This window comes from Lathamus discolor, chromosome Z (assembly GCF_037157495.1).
Source record: "Lathamus discolor isolate bLatDis1 chromosome Z, bLatDis1.hap1, whole genome shotgun sequence".
Lineage (NCBI taxonomy): Eukaryota > Metazoa > Chordata > Aves > Psittaciformes > Psittacidae > Lathamus > Lathamus discolor.
Window position 1 is genome coordinate 81,952,078 of NC_088909.1, and position 14,672 is coordinate 81,966,749.

The following is a 14,672-nucleotide window of genomic DNA, read 5'->3' on the forward strand; positions in this document are numbered from 1 at the left end:
GATATCGACTGCCCTGTAGCTGGTGTCTCTGTTTACGTAGTTGGCATGCAATAGTTCCTCTTAAGTTGTTGTAGGAACAATAGAAAAGTGCCCATTGTGTTTAAGGACAAGTAGACAATGCTGGCTCTCTAGTAGTCATTAATAATATGATTAAAATTGGAGGAGGGGAAACCTGAAAGGTTTGGCAGTCCCAGGGCAAGAGGGGTTGGGATATTTCCCATCTGGAAACAAGTCTTCCAAGCAAACCTTTGAGTATTTTCAGTTAGCAGCTACTGAGAAGCCCCTCCAACTAGGGTGCCAAAACCCCTGCAGATATGGTGACACAAAGCAAAGATGTATGTGGTAGCTGAGCCTGCAACCTCCAGAAGATTCACCATGTTGTGGAGAAAGAACAAATTTTGTTTGAAAAGGCTTTGGTAACTCATATGTAATCTACATGAGAAATACTTTGATGGAGTCTTGTCTACTGAATTGGTTTCTGTCCTCTCTGTTTTTATTGTCTTACAGTAAGCTTCTTTCTCCCCATTTTGATCGATACTGAATCCACACAAACAAGACTGGAAGCCTTTTTTTTTTTTTTTTTTTTTTTTTTTTACTAGGGAAACCAACTGTTTCCAAAGCCCTTAATTGTTATACTTCAACAGACAGAAAATCCCCCAGGGAAATTACCTATTTTTCCTTTGTTGCAATTCTTTTATTTCTTCTAATAGCTTTTTTTTCAGATAGTTTTAATAGCTTTCTTTTATACTATTGATGTAAGAGATGATTGAATTTAATCTGGTTTGTAGTATGTATTTGGTATGTTGTGTGTTTCAGAACACCAAAAAATTTAAACTGTTTTGGTGTTACATGTTTTTTTTTCTCTCATTTATACATGGGAACCGTAGTTTATGATTTCAAAGGTTTGGTGAAGCAGTTTTACTTTATAACCTGATTTACTTGGCAGGATTAGCAAGTTACTGCTCTTGACTTGGAGAAGCAGACAAAGAAATCAGTTGGTTTTCAATCAATATCTGATAAAAGAACCTGTATTTAAATAATTTAATATCAGATTATGCTTCCAAAAATTATGAGTGTGATATAAATTAAGAGAACCTGATCTGAAATTCAGCATACCTAAATTAAATTAATTGTATTTTTCTGTATTCTTTGAATGTTCTTCAAAAGATTGCAGTGAAATACTTTTGCATGTCAGATGTGAGTGAAACTTAGCTATTAACCAGCTGTAGACAATAAATAGGGAAAATAAGCTAACAAATGAGGAAGTGAATGGGTTAAAGTATTTCTAGAAAATGTTTTTACTGTTTATATTTGTTAATTGTTCCTGTTAGTTACTGATGAAAGAGAAGTTTTGATTTATGTGTAATATGTTTATTTGGAATAAATGACATGCTAATCAATTGTAGCTCTTCCTGTGAGCCAACGCAGGACTAATTCCACCTCCTCAACTTATTGGACTATCTCATGATTTATATAGAATCATAGAATCACGTAGGTTGGAAAAGACCTTTAAGATCATCAAGTCAACCGTTATCCCAGCACTGCCAAGTCCACCACTAAACCATGTCACTGAGGGCCTCATCTACATGGATTGTGAACGCTTCCAGGGATGGTTATTCCAATCCTTCCCTGGGCAGCCTGTTCCAATCCCTCATAATGCTTTCAGTGAAGAAATTTTTCCTGATAAAACACCTAAACCTCCCCTGGTGCAGCTTGAGGCTGTTACCTCTTGTCCTATCACTTGTTACTTGGGAGAAGAGACCGATCCCCACCTCACTGCAACCTCCTTTCAGGTGATTGTAGAGAGCGATAAGGTTCCCATGAGCCTCCATTTCTCCAGACTGAGCAACCCCAGTTCCCTCGGCTGCTCCTCATCACACTTGTGCTCCAGACCCTTCACCAGCTTCATTGCACTTCTCTGGACCCACTCCAGCACCTCAATGTCTCTTTTGTAGTGAGAGACCCAGAACTGAACACAGGATTTGAGGTGCAGCCTCACCAGTGCCCAGTACAGGGGATGATCCCTGCCCTGGCCCTGCTGGCCACACTGTTGCTGATACAGGCCAGGATGCTGTTGGCCTTCTTGGCTGCCTGGGCACAAGCTGGCATCAATTAGCACTCAGAGGTCCTTTTCCTCAGGGCGGCTTTCCAGCCACTCTTCCCCAAGCCTGGAGCATTGCATGGGGGTGTTGTGATGCAAGTGCAGGACCCAGCACTTTGCCTTGTTGAGCCTCATAGCATTGGCCACAACCCATTGATCCAGCCTGTCCAGATCCCTCCGCAGAGAATTCCTATTTTCCAGCAGATCAGCACTCCTGTCCAGGTTGGTGATGTCTGCAAATTTACTGAGGGTGCACTCAATTCCCTCGTCCAGATCATCAGTGAAGATACTGAACAACACTGGCTCTAACACCAAGCCCTGAGGGACACCACTACTGACCGGTCACCAACTAGATGTGATACCATTTACCACCGCTCTTTGTGCTCTGCTATCCAGCCACTTTCCAGCCCAGCAAAGAATACACCTGTCCTGGCCAAGAGCAGCCAGTTTCTCCAGGGGGGTGTGGTGGGAGACAGTGTTATCTGAACTTAAGTAAGTCCAAAGAGACAATGTCCACAGCCTTCCCCTCATCAACCAGGTGGGTCACCTTGTAGTAGAAGAATATCAGGTTGTTTAAGCAGGATCTGCCCTTTGTGAACCCATGCTGATTGGGTCTGATCCCCTGGTTTTCCCACACGCTGCGCAATTGGACTTGGGGCGATCTTCCTTGGTGCTGAGGTCAGGCTCACAGGCCTGTGGTTTCCAGGGTCAATTGCTTCTCTTGCTTGTTTAAAATATCAACTCCATGTATTTTTCTTAGACTCTACAGCCTCATTCAAACTCCGCTGATGTCCTTCAAAGAGGTTCCCATTTATCTCAGCTGATGGGAATTTGAGACATTGAGGAACTCCTGGTTGTCCTTTCATTGTCCTGAAATTTGCAGGCTTTGGGTCAATGGTACAGCAGACCTGTACTGAGGGCTCCTCTTGCACTGTGGCTATATGATGTCAGATGCTGATGTGGGACATAGTCATTCTGCCAGTTCACATTTGTTCAGCGCTTCTGAACACACTTTCTGAGAGCTTTCTGACAACAGCAGGCTCACGCCAGGTTAGATGTCCATCTTGCATCCATTTAACTTTGTGCTAGATCAGATGTGGTCTGCACTACTGCAGCTGGCTCAGTCAGTGTAAGCTTGCTATCTTGAGCTCTGACATCTCTGATATCTTAATATGCTCATGCCTGATTCAGATAAAATTAATAATGGCCAGTGGCCTGCAAGGTACAGATGAGGTATTAATGATGGGGGTTTGGCACATTTACACCTGTACGAAACAATGGATAAGATGTTATGACTTTGCTTTTCATAGCAGTAGTCTTTTACTTTGCAGTCTTTTTCAGTGGTGGGAGATGATCATAGCATTGCAGAATCAACTAGGTTGGAAAAGGCCTTTAAGATCATCAAGTCTAACCGTTAATGATGATAGTTTCTTTCTGGATAATTTCTCTTCCCCAAGCCCTCACACCCCCTTGCCTTTTAAGTGGAATAATAGCAGTTTTTCTCCTTAATAGCAAGTGTTTGTCAATGATAAAAAGAACAAGACCTTCTATTTCCACTTCTGCTTCAGAGAAATGCCCAGGCAAATGTTTATCAGGACCAGAGTCTTGCATTACGTTTGTCTGTTATCCCAATAATACAATCTCTCATTTTCTCATTTTTTACTTTTGGTGATAAGTGACTAATTATCTTTGGCTGTCATCCTTACCCTTACACAACAAGTTCTCTTAGCTGTTCTCAGATTCACTCAGGTGCTGTTCATGCACAGGTAATAAAAAGCAGACCCTATAACTAAAAGGGAAAGCAGGATATAATGAGGATGACACTTCTGTATTTAACAGTACTGGTTTGACAATACTCCCTTTTCTGGTTTTACTTTTGTGTCTTTTTTTTTCCCCTGACTTGTAAGTTTCAAGCAGATCAGGTTAATCACGTGTAAATCACAATTTAACTATAGCAGTTGCAGATTGTTGTTTGAACCAATACATGGTCGTCCCTAAAAGAAAATCTCACAAGGGCAGTTTTCTAAAAAATAGCTGGCTAAACATATGTAATATTCACACAGATATATTCACATAAAGATATTATATGTATTTCATATGATGTGAATGTTACATAAATTTTTAACTTCACCCAACCCAGCTTTTTGCTAAGAGAAGTGGCGTTCATTTTATTCCCAGGGGCAATTTAGGATTTTTGCCTAATTTTTGCTGGCTGGTTTCATTCTAACTTTCTGCAACATTATTAAAATAACTGCTGAGTAGCAAAGTGATTTAGCTTTAGTGAGTTCAAAATATGAACTGCTTTACAGGAAAGAAAATAAAATACCTTCTCCTATTCCTTTGATTTAACTGAACATCTTCAGTGAGAGCAGACAGTAATCCTACAATCCTGAAAGGCTTTTTTCTAGTACCCACAGTGAAGCTGACGCAGTAAAAGGAGTTCTGCTTACGCGTTCGTCCTCATAAATTTCCAGTCCTTCTGGTTAAATTTCAGTATTTTAGGTTATTAAATATTTTTTTTCTTTCCTTACCCTTGAGTTTTCAGCCAGATGCTATATTCTTCACTAATGTTTTGAAGCAGTAGCAATGAGTAAGTTGTTTTTCCTACAGGGCTGCCATATTTCATCCCAAGGAGTACATTTTGGTGGTGAATCATGCAATCAACTTGTAATATTTGTATATGAATTTACAAAGCGCTTAGGATCATAGTGGATGGAGAACCATGTATGTGCTCCTCACATATGTAGATATTACTAATTAGTCAAAAAGAATAATAATTAGAAAAGAAGGCATAGACCTCAGAAGCAGCCTCAGAAACAGGAATAAACAGTTATACATTCCCCCCCTTTCTTTTTCTTTCTTTTTTTTCTTTAAGGAAAGCTTCAATTTAACATTTCTGGCATGAATTGCAAAATTTTAAAATAATCATTTTTGATCTGGAGGAGATTATAGGATTTGGATTTTCTTCCTATGACTGTGAAGACCATAAATGCCTTAATGTACTCTGTGGATTTCACAACCCATTTGACTGTCTTGGAAAAAAGTACTGTGTGAGTTTTACAACCAAGTCAAAAGTAGATTCAGTTTAGAAAACGACTGAAATTGAAAGCACTTTTCACTATTTCCCCTGATGTTGCTATCCTTCTTTGGGGAGTGTTCTGAACATGGGGAAGCAGCTAGAAATGTGAATTATCTCAATATTAATTTCCAGCTGTGATAAGCCTTTGCTATATCCAGTAACTTCCATATTACAACCTACATTTTTCATCTTGTTTTGATGCAGAGGATCCTGCAAACCACCATCTGTAACCTAAATCAGAACATGACGTTCACAGTGCGTTTTGCAGATATGTCCCTCTTGCCGGCTGCCTTTGTAATATTCTCAGGCTACTGTGTAATAGCATCATTTTGAGTCATGGCAGCAGTAATTAAGAGCAGATTGTGGCCTTTTAAAGAAAGTCCAGAATGCTTCTCTGGTTGATTCAGCTCTAATTCCTCTTCCCAGACCTCTGAGGCATGCTGGGCTCCTGCTGTAACTCTCTGCTGCGAGGGAAACTGGTGCAGCCTATGTGCTTCCCCACACCACCCTTGTTACGTGGGTTGCATGCATGCCTGTAGTCCCTTGCTTTTTGGATGGCTAGTGGTAGGAATGATGGAAGGGTTTGCAGTGGCTTAGAGTTGTGGTGTTTGGTGGGATTCAAGGCAGTGTTCCTTCACTCTCCTTGGATTCTCTCTTCCCGCCTTCAGATAACTTCAGCCGAGGACTGCTTTTACCCAGACGCTTCTTTTGACAAAAGTGGTCTTTTTAAAGATGTTTATCCATGATGCCTGGTCTTTGGTTTGTGTACTTCAGCACATGTTTTAAACATGCAGAATTTGTTAATTCCCCCTTAAAATACTACTCTTTGTGTTGGGAGAAACTTGCAGAATCCTTGTAGTTGTTCACTGTTGCATTCTTATCTGGAGATACTTGGTTCCAGTCACTTTTCCTACTTTGCAAAGTGAGTTCTGCGGCCTCATCATGGGTTTGTGGAAGATGAATACTAACCTGCCTTGTTTACTTTTAGGAGGTCTTGGTTATGGACCCCAGTGCAAGTCCATTGGAAAAGGCAGCTACAACAATGTAATAGTCACCAGCAGTCCCATGACAGTTCAACAGCTGGGACCCATTTCACTTCCTGCTAATCAGGTTTCAACAGCATGCAACAGCATCAACCCTAGCTTACAGAGGTCTATGGATGTTTCCAGCCTGAGTCCTTCTCCATCAGATACAAGGTCCTGAGTTACTTTTTTATATTTTGTACTTTAAAAAGAGGGTATTTTAATACTCTTGTAATTTAAATGCAACCTTTCTGATGATTAAAATGGCCTGAATGGTGCCCTGTTATGCCCTTTATTCACTGCAATTTAATTGACACCAGCTATAATCATACTGTTTGGATCATCAAAATCATGGGTGAAATTTGTAAAGTTAGAAATTTGTCCACACATTTTCTATGTTTTGTAGGTCTTTTTTGTAGTCGCTTAACTATATCCTTGTACTAAGGACAGGAAGTGTTATAGAGGATGAAAGCAGAAATAGTCTACATGTTGCATCTTCAGGAGCAGTGACCTGTTTTAAGCTTACATAGTACTAAAAGTGCTATGTTGGCTCCTGTCAAGTAACAGTAATGTCAGTTAAAAAAACCTTAGATGCCTTCTCTCCTCCTCATCAAATACCTTTGCTTTCAAATTGTTCAATTGTTTACATAAGTAAATAAATCAGATCAGTTGTTCCCAATCTGTACTGAGCCAGCAGTTAATTTTATCTGTTATGTCCCTAAAACCTTGTCCATTTTTCTAGCTCTCATGGGTAGTTTAATGAAAACTATGGCTTCTCCCTGTAAGTGTTGCCTTTTTATGTCACTAAACCACAGATAAATATTCATTCATTAATTTTTAAATGCTTAAATAACTTTCGAGGGTTTGGCTGTGAGTAGTGTCAGCAAAAATGAAACAAAAATATTTATCCATACAAATACATTAAGCATATCCTAGCCTATTGCTTAAATATTCAGTGCTAAAACATTCCCACTTTTATAGATGTGACTCATTGGAACAGTTGCTTACTGAGTTGAAATGTAACTGTTCTTATTTACAAAAGGCCACAAGAGTCTTTACTCTCAAGACAGTTTCCCTTTTGCTACATCACTTTATTACAAGGCAAGGATCATTGTTGAAATAATTAAAATTGGTGTTATGTAACTGGAAAAAAATTTTGCTTTGCTCTACTTTAAGATAGTTTGGGACATTTCTTGTTGCTTCAGTTGTAAAGGCTGAGTTCCCCAGGACAATTTACAAGATCAATTATGTATACATGTTTCAACAAAAAACATTCAGTGCTAAGGTGATGATAAATGACAAATCCAGAGATATGCCTTTGAGACAGAACTGACGATATAAAAATATCATTAAGTAATTATTACTTACTTAACAAGTTGTAGGTGTGCCTGTATGGTTCCAAACACTGTTGTTCAAATCTGAACGTGTGGTTGGGTGTCCTGTGTCAGCCCTGAGTTATACATTTTTGTTTTTGTTTTAAAGAAACTTTTACTAAGGGTGAACTGAAGTTGAAACTCTGGCAGAATAGAGTCTCTAGTGTCCCTAGAGTCTCTTTTAATGATATATCAATGAAGATGATATAAAATCAGTTTGCCACACAAAGAATATCCATTTCAGCAATTTGCCCTCAAATTGATGATCTCTAATAAGGCAAAACAAGTTTAAAGTTAGGTTTTAATTGACAGATTGTTGAGACACTTTTTCTTTTATTTTTTATTTTTTTATTTTTTAAAGTTGCTTCAACAATAAACTGCATTGGACTAAACCAGTTGCTTAGGGTGACTCCATAATCCTTCATAGGCTGAGTGCCTTCCCTGGACTGTATCTCTCAGGCATCACGAACTGTGCAATGGCAGCTCAATCCAAACCAAATTACTTGCTGAACTGAATCAAACCAAAATGACTTCTCTTGATTTTTGCTGATAGAAGAAAAAAGTTGGCATTTTTCAGATATATATTCCATGAGGGATAAAACCTTCCCCATCTTTTTTGAGTTTCCCAAAAACGTTTTCAGAGTATTCAGTTATTCTGCTTGAAACCAGATGCAGTATTGTGATTCACTTTGATGTAAGTCAGAAAACATCCTAGGAAAGAGCAAAAGGATTTTGCCTAGTAAAACTGAAGACAAAGCAAAAAGATAAGAAAACATAGTTTTCACTCTTCCATGTTTATGGGTAGGAGTCTTGTGTATGTAGGAGTTTATGTATAAGGTTATACTTGACATTGTGGCCTCTGTACACAGAGGAAGAAGCGAAAGTAATTACAAGTAATCTCTTGTAAACATTCACAAAAGATCTTAAACTGGTTTAGATTACAATAAGTAGACGTGCCAATTAATACCATCTGAGAATCTGGCACAATGGTATGGCTGGCCCTTCATTTACCTATTAGCTGTATCTATGTTCCCCCAGAAAACTACTTAGTCGCAGTATAGGCTGGATTTTAAAGGAATTTTCTTTGTTTTGGGAGTTGGAATGTTCATTGCTTTTGAGTTGAGAGGCTTAATCTGGGGCTTCTTCAGATTATCTGGCTCTTACTGTGTACTTTAAATTCTGGGCCAAAGTGTTTGTTTGCTTGTTTTCTTCTGAGACTTTTGAAATGCAGTTTTTCTTTGGCTTCACTGGTGGGTATGTCCCTTTGTGTTATGCATTAGAAACTTTTTGAATGACACTGGTTCTGTGAGGTATCTGATTAAAATTCTTGACATTACAAAACCAGATTTGTTACGTTGATAATTTTTTTTCCTGCTTATAAATGAAAATAAATAATAAACCAGCAAAAAAGCCCAAACCAACCCTATTTGTATTTTCCAGAAATATATATATATATATATACTAGTATGGAAAAATCAAACCTTACTCCTCTTGCTCTGTTGCAGACTTTGGAGCTGTTTAGGGGTCACAGCATACTAACATGATTTAGCTGCCCTATAATGAACTGAACTTTGGCAAATCCATTGATAATAGACCCAACGGTCTGAATATTCTTTTTTTCAAACAAATAATTGTCCCTTTAGATCTGAATCTTGCACCACATTGACCTGCTATAGCAATCCCATTTTTCTCATTTCTCTCAATGCAAACTGTAGTCAGCATGTTAATTGTGCTTTTCTTCTGTGGTATGTTTTGAAAGTGCCATTTAAACCCTGATGGAGTAACATAGCCTTTGTAACAGTAGCCTATGCTGACATTCTACCTGAACAGGGTGTTTTTTACAAAACAATGTTCAGCAAATCAACAATCCATTACAAAGCAAGTATCTTGAGCAAAGGAGCATTTACCCATAAACTCTGTAGGTCACCACAGCAAGGCTGGGTAATATTTAGAGCTACATTTTCACTGTTCATGAGCTATCTCAGTGCACAGATGCAGCACCTGCAAATTGCTTTCTCTCTCCCTCAGGCTGTGCCAACCTTCCCCTCTAGACAAAAGAGAGCTGAGGGGGCAGCCAGAGTGCCCTGACAATCAATTCCCCTCCTCCAGCTCTTCAGCAATGACTGAACTGTGTTCTTGTAGCATGATCCAGCCCTTAAATAAAAGTCACTGCAAAATGACTTTTCTTTCATCATGTTCTTTGACTCTCAAGTGTTTGAAAATGCTGCAATAAGAACGAGTAGGAAAAAAAATCCCATCATTCAGGGTGTTGTCATGTGATGGGCAGAATAAGATAACAAAGACACTGTGATTTTTCATCTTTAACTTCTAAGGCTAGATCTGAGCATGGAAAACTATATACATTTCTCTCACCTGAATGACCTTAGCTAGTGTTTTCATATATTCTTTCAACCTTGCTGGTCTAATTGGAAGATAATCCACAGATCTCAGAGGTGAAAAGTCAATTTATAAAAAGCAAAATCATGGAAATGTGGTAAATTCACTGGGAATATCTCCAGAGCAGTTGTTAGGATCTGTTCTTGCTCTCTTGGGTTGACTGATACTATTTTAAATAGGATTACCAGTTTCAGCCTACCACCAACCACCACTTGAATAGTTTATCTCAAATGAAGCTGTGGTCACTGCAGTAGGGCTGCAGTGCAGACATATGATGCAAGTATGAACCTAAACAGATCTGTCCAATGGTTCTGTGTTGCTGAAGCAGTATCTGTAAGAAAATCTTGCAGAAACTCAGAAGCAAATGCAATATTGTTTACCCTGTGTGGATATGAGGACTTGCTTCCCTATTAAAAAAAAGAAGCAAGTCAAATAGGTAGAAGTGCCTCCTCAGAAGCTTGCTGTAACCATGCATGTATCAAGAAACAGATGAAATTTTATTGTATTAATTTTCTTTATGGTGCATACTTTTCTCTTTTAAAAAATAGAGGTTTGTAGCAATATAAAATATAATTATAAAATAATTATAAATAACTACAGAAATACCTTTGTAAATACATTATTCCTTACCTGCATGACAGTGCCTGTGGAGTATTGCATGTAAATATTTCATATACTGTTTATTTAGAGCTTTTAGAAAATATATTCCAACACCTGGTATTTAAAGTACCTATTAGTATTCAAGGTACCTATTAGCACACATGAGCTGTCTTTTTAAAGTTGATTTGACCTCCTGAAGTCTTTGTACGATAGGGGGAACTATTGTGGATCTTGGGTTTTATGTGATACGGTAAGAAGTAGTAATTGACTTGTCTACCTTAAAAAGTGCAATTTAGGTGTGGAAGAGAAACTAAATTTCCCATTTACTGGATCCATCATTGAAATTCAATGCTTTTTTAAAAGTTTATTGTGAAAATAATCAACTCAGAAGTTAATCCGAAAATGGAAGGTGCAGAGGCTTCTGTGTCCATGAGATCTGCAGGTATATCTAGCTGCATACCTGGTTCTTTCTACTGCTAGAGCTCCTTAAAATTGAAATTTATATACTGATAGCACCGCTGGCTGACAGGAGATCCAAGGCTGCCACGTGAACTGAAAACATAAAGACGTAATTCCACTTGGCCTTTACCCAGCATTAGCAGCCATGAACAAGGGATCTTGATGTTCTTGTATTTCCTTTTTATAGCTTTCTTTATAAAACAGTACTGTTAAGAGCTTATGAGCTCTTTTTTTAAGCCACCAGTAGAATATTTGCAGTATAAGTAAGTTTCACATTATTTCTGTAAAAACAATGACAATAACAAGATTACACTTTCATGAAAATTTAGATTGCTGACTTGGTGGCTGATACATCATCAGATCAAAACTAAATAAACCACTTCAAGCAGCTCTTCTACATTATTCATTTTGTTCGGTTTGTAAAGTTAGATATTTGTATTTGTAAACTTGAGTTATTTCTGTAAAGACTACTATTGGTATGCATTGCAATTAAATTCAGGTTAACTATTTATTCTTTATTAATAAGTTTTCTCCCTGTTCTTTGCCAGCAAAATAGTAGTAAACTCAAATCAATATGAGTTTCATACAAGGCAGGAGCATAATGCTTTTGCTTCAGAAGCCCAAACCTATTTATACCATAGCTGATGAACAGATTTGCACTGATTTCTGCAGTAATATATCAAGAACATTTACAGCAACTTTTCTTTAAAATCTTGAAGTTTTAAAGTTGGTTTCCTAAGTGACCTTGTTACACATGTATTGCCCATGTATGCCTGCTGGTACCTTAACTAAGAGTGCTGAATTTGAGTACTTAAAATTCCAGTGAACTTTTTTTGCATGTAGCCTTTCTTTACTTTTACGTGTGTGTGAAAATAGAAGGACTACTGTTGAATTATCTAACTGCTTACTTAGTTTATTGTGCCTTTATTCTAGGTTGCTCTTGTCGCATGAATCTCTGGCCTCTATGACATTAAGCTTGTCAGAAAGTCAGTCCACTTCGAGTGTTAAGCAAGAGTGGTCGCATGGGTACAAGACACTTCCTTCTGTTCCTCCTGACCAAGGTTTTCAAAACAGCGGTGAGCTTGGGGACTTACTAAATTTTTCACCTGGAACATCCGTGTCAGGTAACTGCATATCTAACTCATTTACTATCCTACTTATATGGCACAGAAAAAAGCATTCCCATTACACTAGTCCTCAACATTCCTCAGCCTGGTCTCAATCAGCCTGCTCCAAAAAAAGATCATTCTATCTCCTCTGTCTGATAGCATTGGGATTGACTTCAATACAATCATCCATACATCCCCAACCTCTCAGGTGTCCTACATCAATAGTTTCAGGCCATCACCAGCAAATGTCTGGTGTCCCTACAGCCTGAGGTCTATAGACATTTTTTGGGAGTGAGAGGAAGCTGTATGCCCCAAAATTGCTCTATTCCTTCTACCCAGAAAGTCCTCCTCATGTCTAACGGCAATGTCACCTTCTCAGGGTACACTGATAATGGGGCTGGTGAGTACCAGCGGATGCAGCAGCTGGAGCAAGCCAGCCTGGAGATGGGCACTGCAAGTAGCATGGTGATCCAGGCGGGCACGCTGCCTGCAGACGACCAGGTGGTGAACACCCTGAAAGATGGACAGCTGGACAACTTCTCAAGCCACATGGTTGACATGCCTCTTCCACCCATGCTACCACCACCTCCTTCTCAAGGGCCACCACCACCATACCATGCTCACCAGCACCGGCATCCACACAACCTCCCCAGCTGCATTCACCCATTGGCTGTGCCTGTTTCTGCCCCTGGCTGCCTGCTTGATGAAGACAGTGAATCAGGCGATTTCAACGGCAAGTATGGCTGTTGTTGGTTAGACTGTGGTGCACTGTATGACCAGCAAGAGGAACTTGTGTGGCACATAGAGAAGATTCATATAGACCAGAGGAAAGGAGAGGATTTTACTTGCTTCTGGGCAGGGTGTCCACGAAGGTACAAGCCCTTTAATGCCCGTTATAAACTGCTGATACACATGAGAGTCCACTCAGGAGAGAAGCCAAACAAATGCACAGTAAGTCTGAATTCTGTCTCTCTTACCAATAACAGGTCTTCTATTACTCATGAAAATACAAAGAATTTGTAATTCTACCTTTGCTTTGCCAATTTAATGGTGTGCTTTTTTAACTAGTCTTTGTGAATGAATGACTGTTCCATCTTTCCCCCTAGATTGGAAGGAAAGGTAGACTTTAATTTGATATGCAGTGACAGACAGGGGTGGACAAAATGTTATTTTCTAATTTTATAATCTTTTACTGTAGACTGCAAAATTGACTTAGTAGACCTTGATAAAGTACAGTTTAAGGTACCCTCTGTACTTAAGTACCTGTATGAAGGAAACACATGGGAAAAGTGCTCCAGAATAAATGGCACAATTTTACTCTTGCCTCATGTTACTCCTTTTAGACTTGAGGAATTTTCAGGATCTTGCATAATGTTACCATGAAAAACTGAGAAGAGTTGGGTATTTTTTTAAGGCAGTTATTTGTTTCATTACTAACAAAAAATAGACCCACAGCCCTGTTTTCATTAATACATTAGGAATTAAGCACATAATTTCTCTGTTTGCAGATTCTAGCAAGGAGGAGTCAACCCGCAGAGTTTTTCTTGCCGTTTGTCTTAGGGTCATTGCAAGTCAGTCTCACACATATGTAATCACATGGGATAACAGTCCAGCCAGTAAAGCATAGAATCACTCTATGTTTAAATTCCAGTGAATAACCTGTAATTTCTGTACATCAGATTCTTGACGGGACTTACGTATAGTCTGTGTTTTGGATGTTGAGTAGCTTACTTTTGCTGTGTGCTTACTTCGTGCTAGCTGAAAGTAATCTCACCAGTGCTGTTTCCAGTCCTAAGCATAATCTAATAAAATAACGAGTCTATAATTTCTAGGAATAGCTGCTAAATATTATTCACTTGAAAAAAACCATACTTATTTATATGTTATGAAATGTACATTGGCCCTGGTGTCTATTTCTGTTTGTGTGCCTAGTTAAGTAATTTTCTTACCATGATGTAGATGTTTGCTTGTGCGGTAGATAGAGAAAACTCTTTTATTTCTCTTTTGTTACAGCAAAGGGCCAATCTCCTTGAGGGAGAGAAGATATCTTCCTAGATTTCTCTCTTAAATTTAAAGGATTTGGTAGAGGTTGGGTCATAACACTAGGGAGACTTTTATCTTTCCCTTTAGTCACACCAGACTCTTAACTGGGGCTTTCTGGATACTTTTTAAAAAATTCCACGATACTGTCTTTTCTGCTCTCCAGATATATTGCATCAGAGTTTACCATTAATTTCAGTTCCTCTTCAGGGATGTCTTGTAAGCTTTGTAGTAAGAGAGAAAAGGAGAAAAAAGAATTATTAGGAGTAAAGAAAGTAATATTTAAACAGAATAGCACTTGGAGAAAAGGGACAGAGACAGACGTCAACAGATGAGGGCAGAAAACGGTATGAGGAAAGAGCTGGAATGGTGACAGAGCACTGTAAAAAGAGTAATGGGAGGTACCCAGCATCTTTTAGTAGGAGAATTATGGTGAGGGATTCAGTAGACCAGGGAAAACAGTGTGTTGGTATCACCCTATACTCTCTGCCC

At 38.8% G+C, this 14,672-nt stretch overlaps 1 protein-coding gene across 1 annotated transcript in view; it reads left to right on the top strand.

Annotated features, from left to right (window-relative positions):
- The window catches only part of GLIS3 (GLIS family zinc finger 3), a 144,606-nt gene that overhangs the window by 24,139 nt on the left and 105,795 nt on the right, over window positions 1–14,672 (top strand). Inside the window, 4 exon segments of the mRNA XM_065663099.1 lie at window positions 6,169–6,376; window positions 11,965–12,275; window positions 12,278–12,387; window positions 12,390–13,091. Coding sequence (XP_065519171.1) covers window positions 6,169–6,376; window positions 11,965–12,275; window positions 12,278–12,387; window positions 12,390–13,091 — 1,331 coding nt within the window.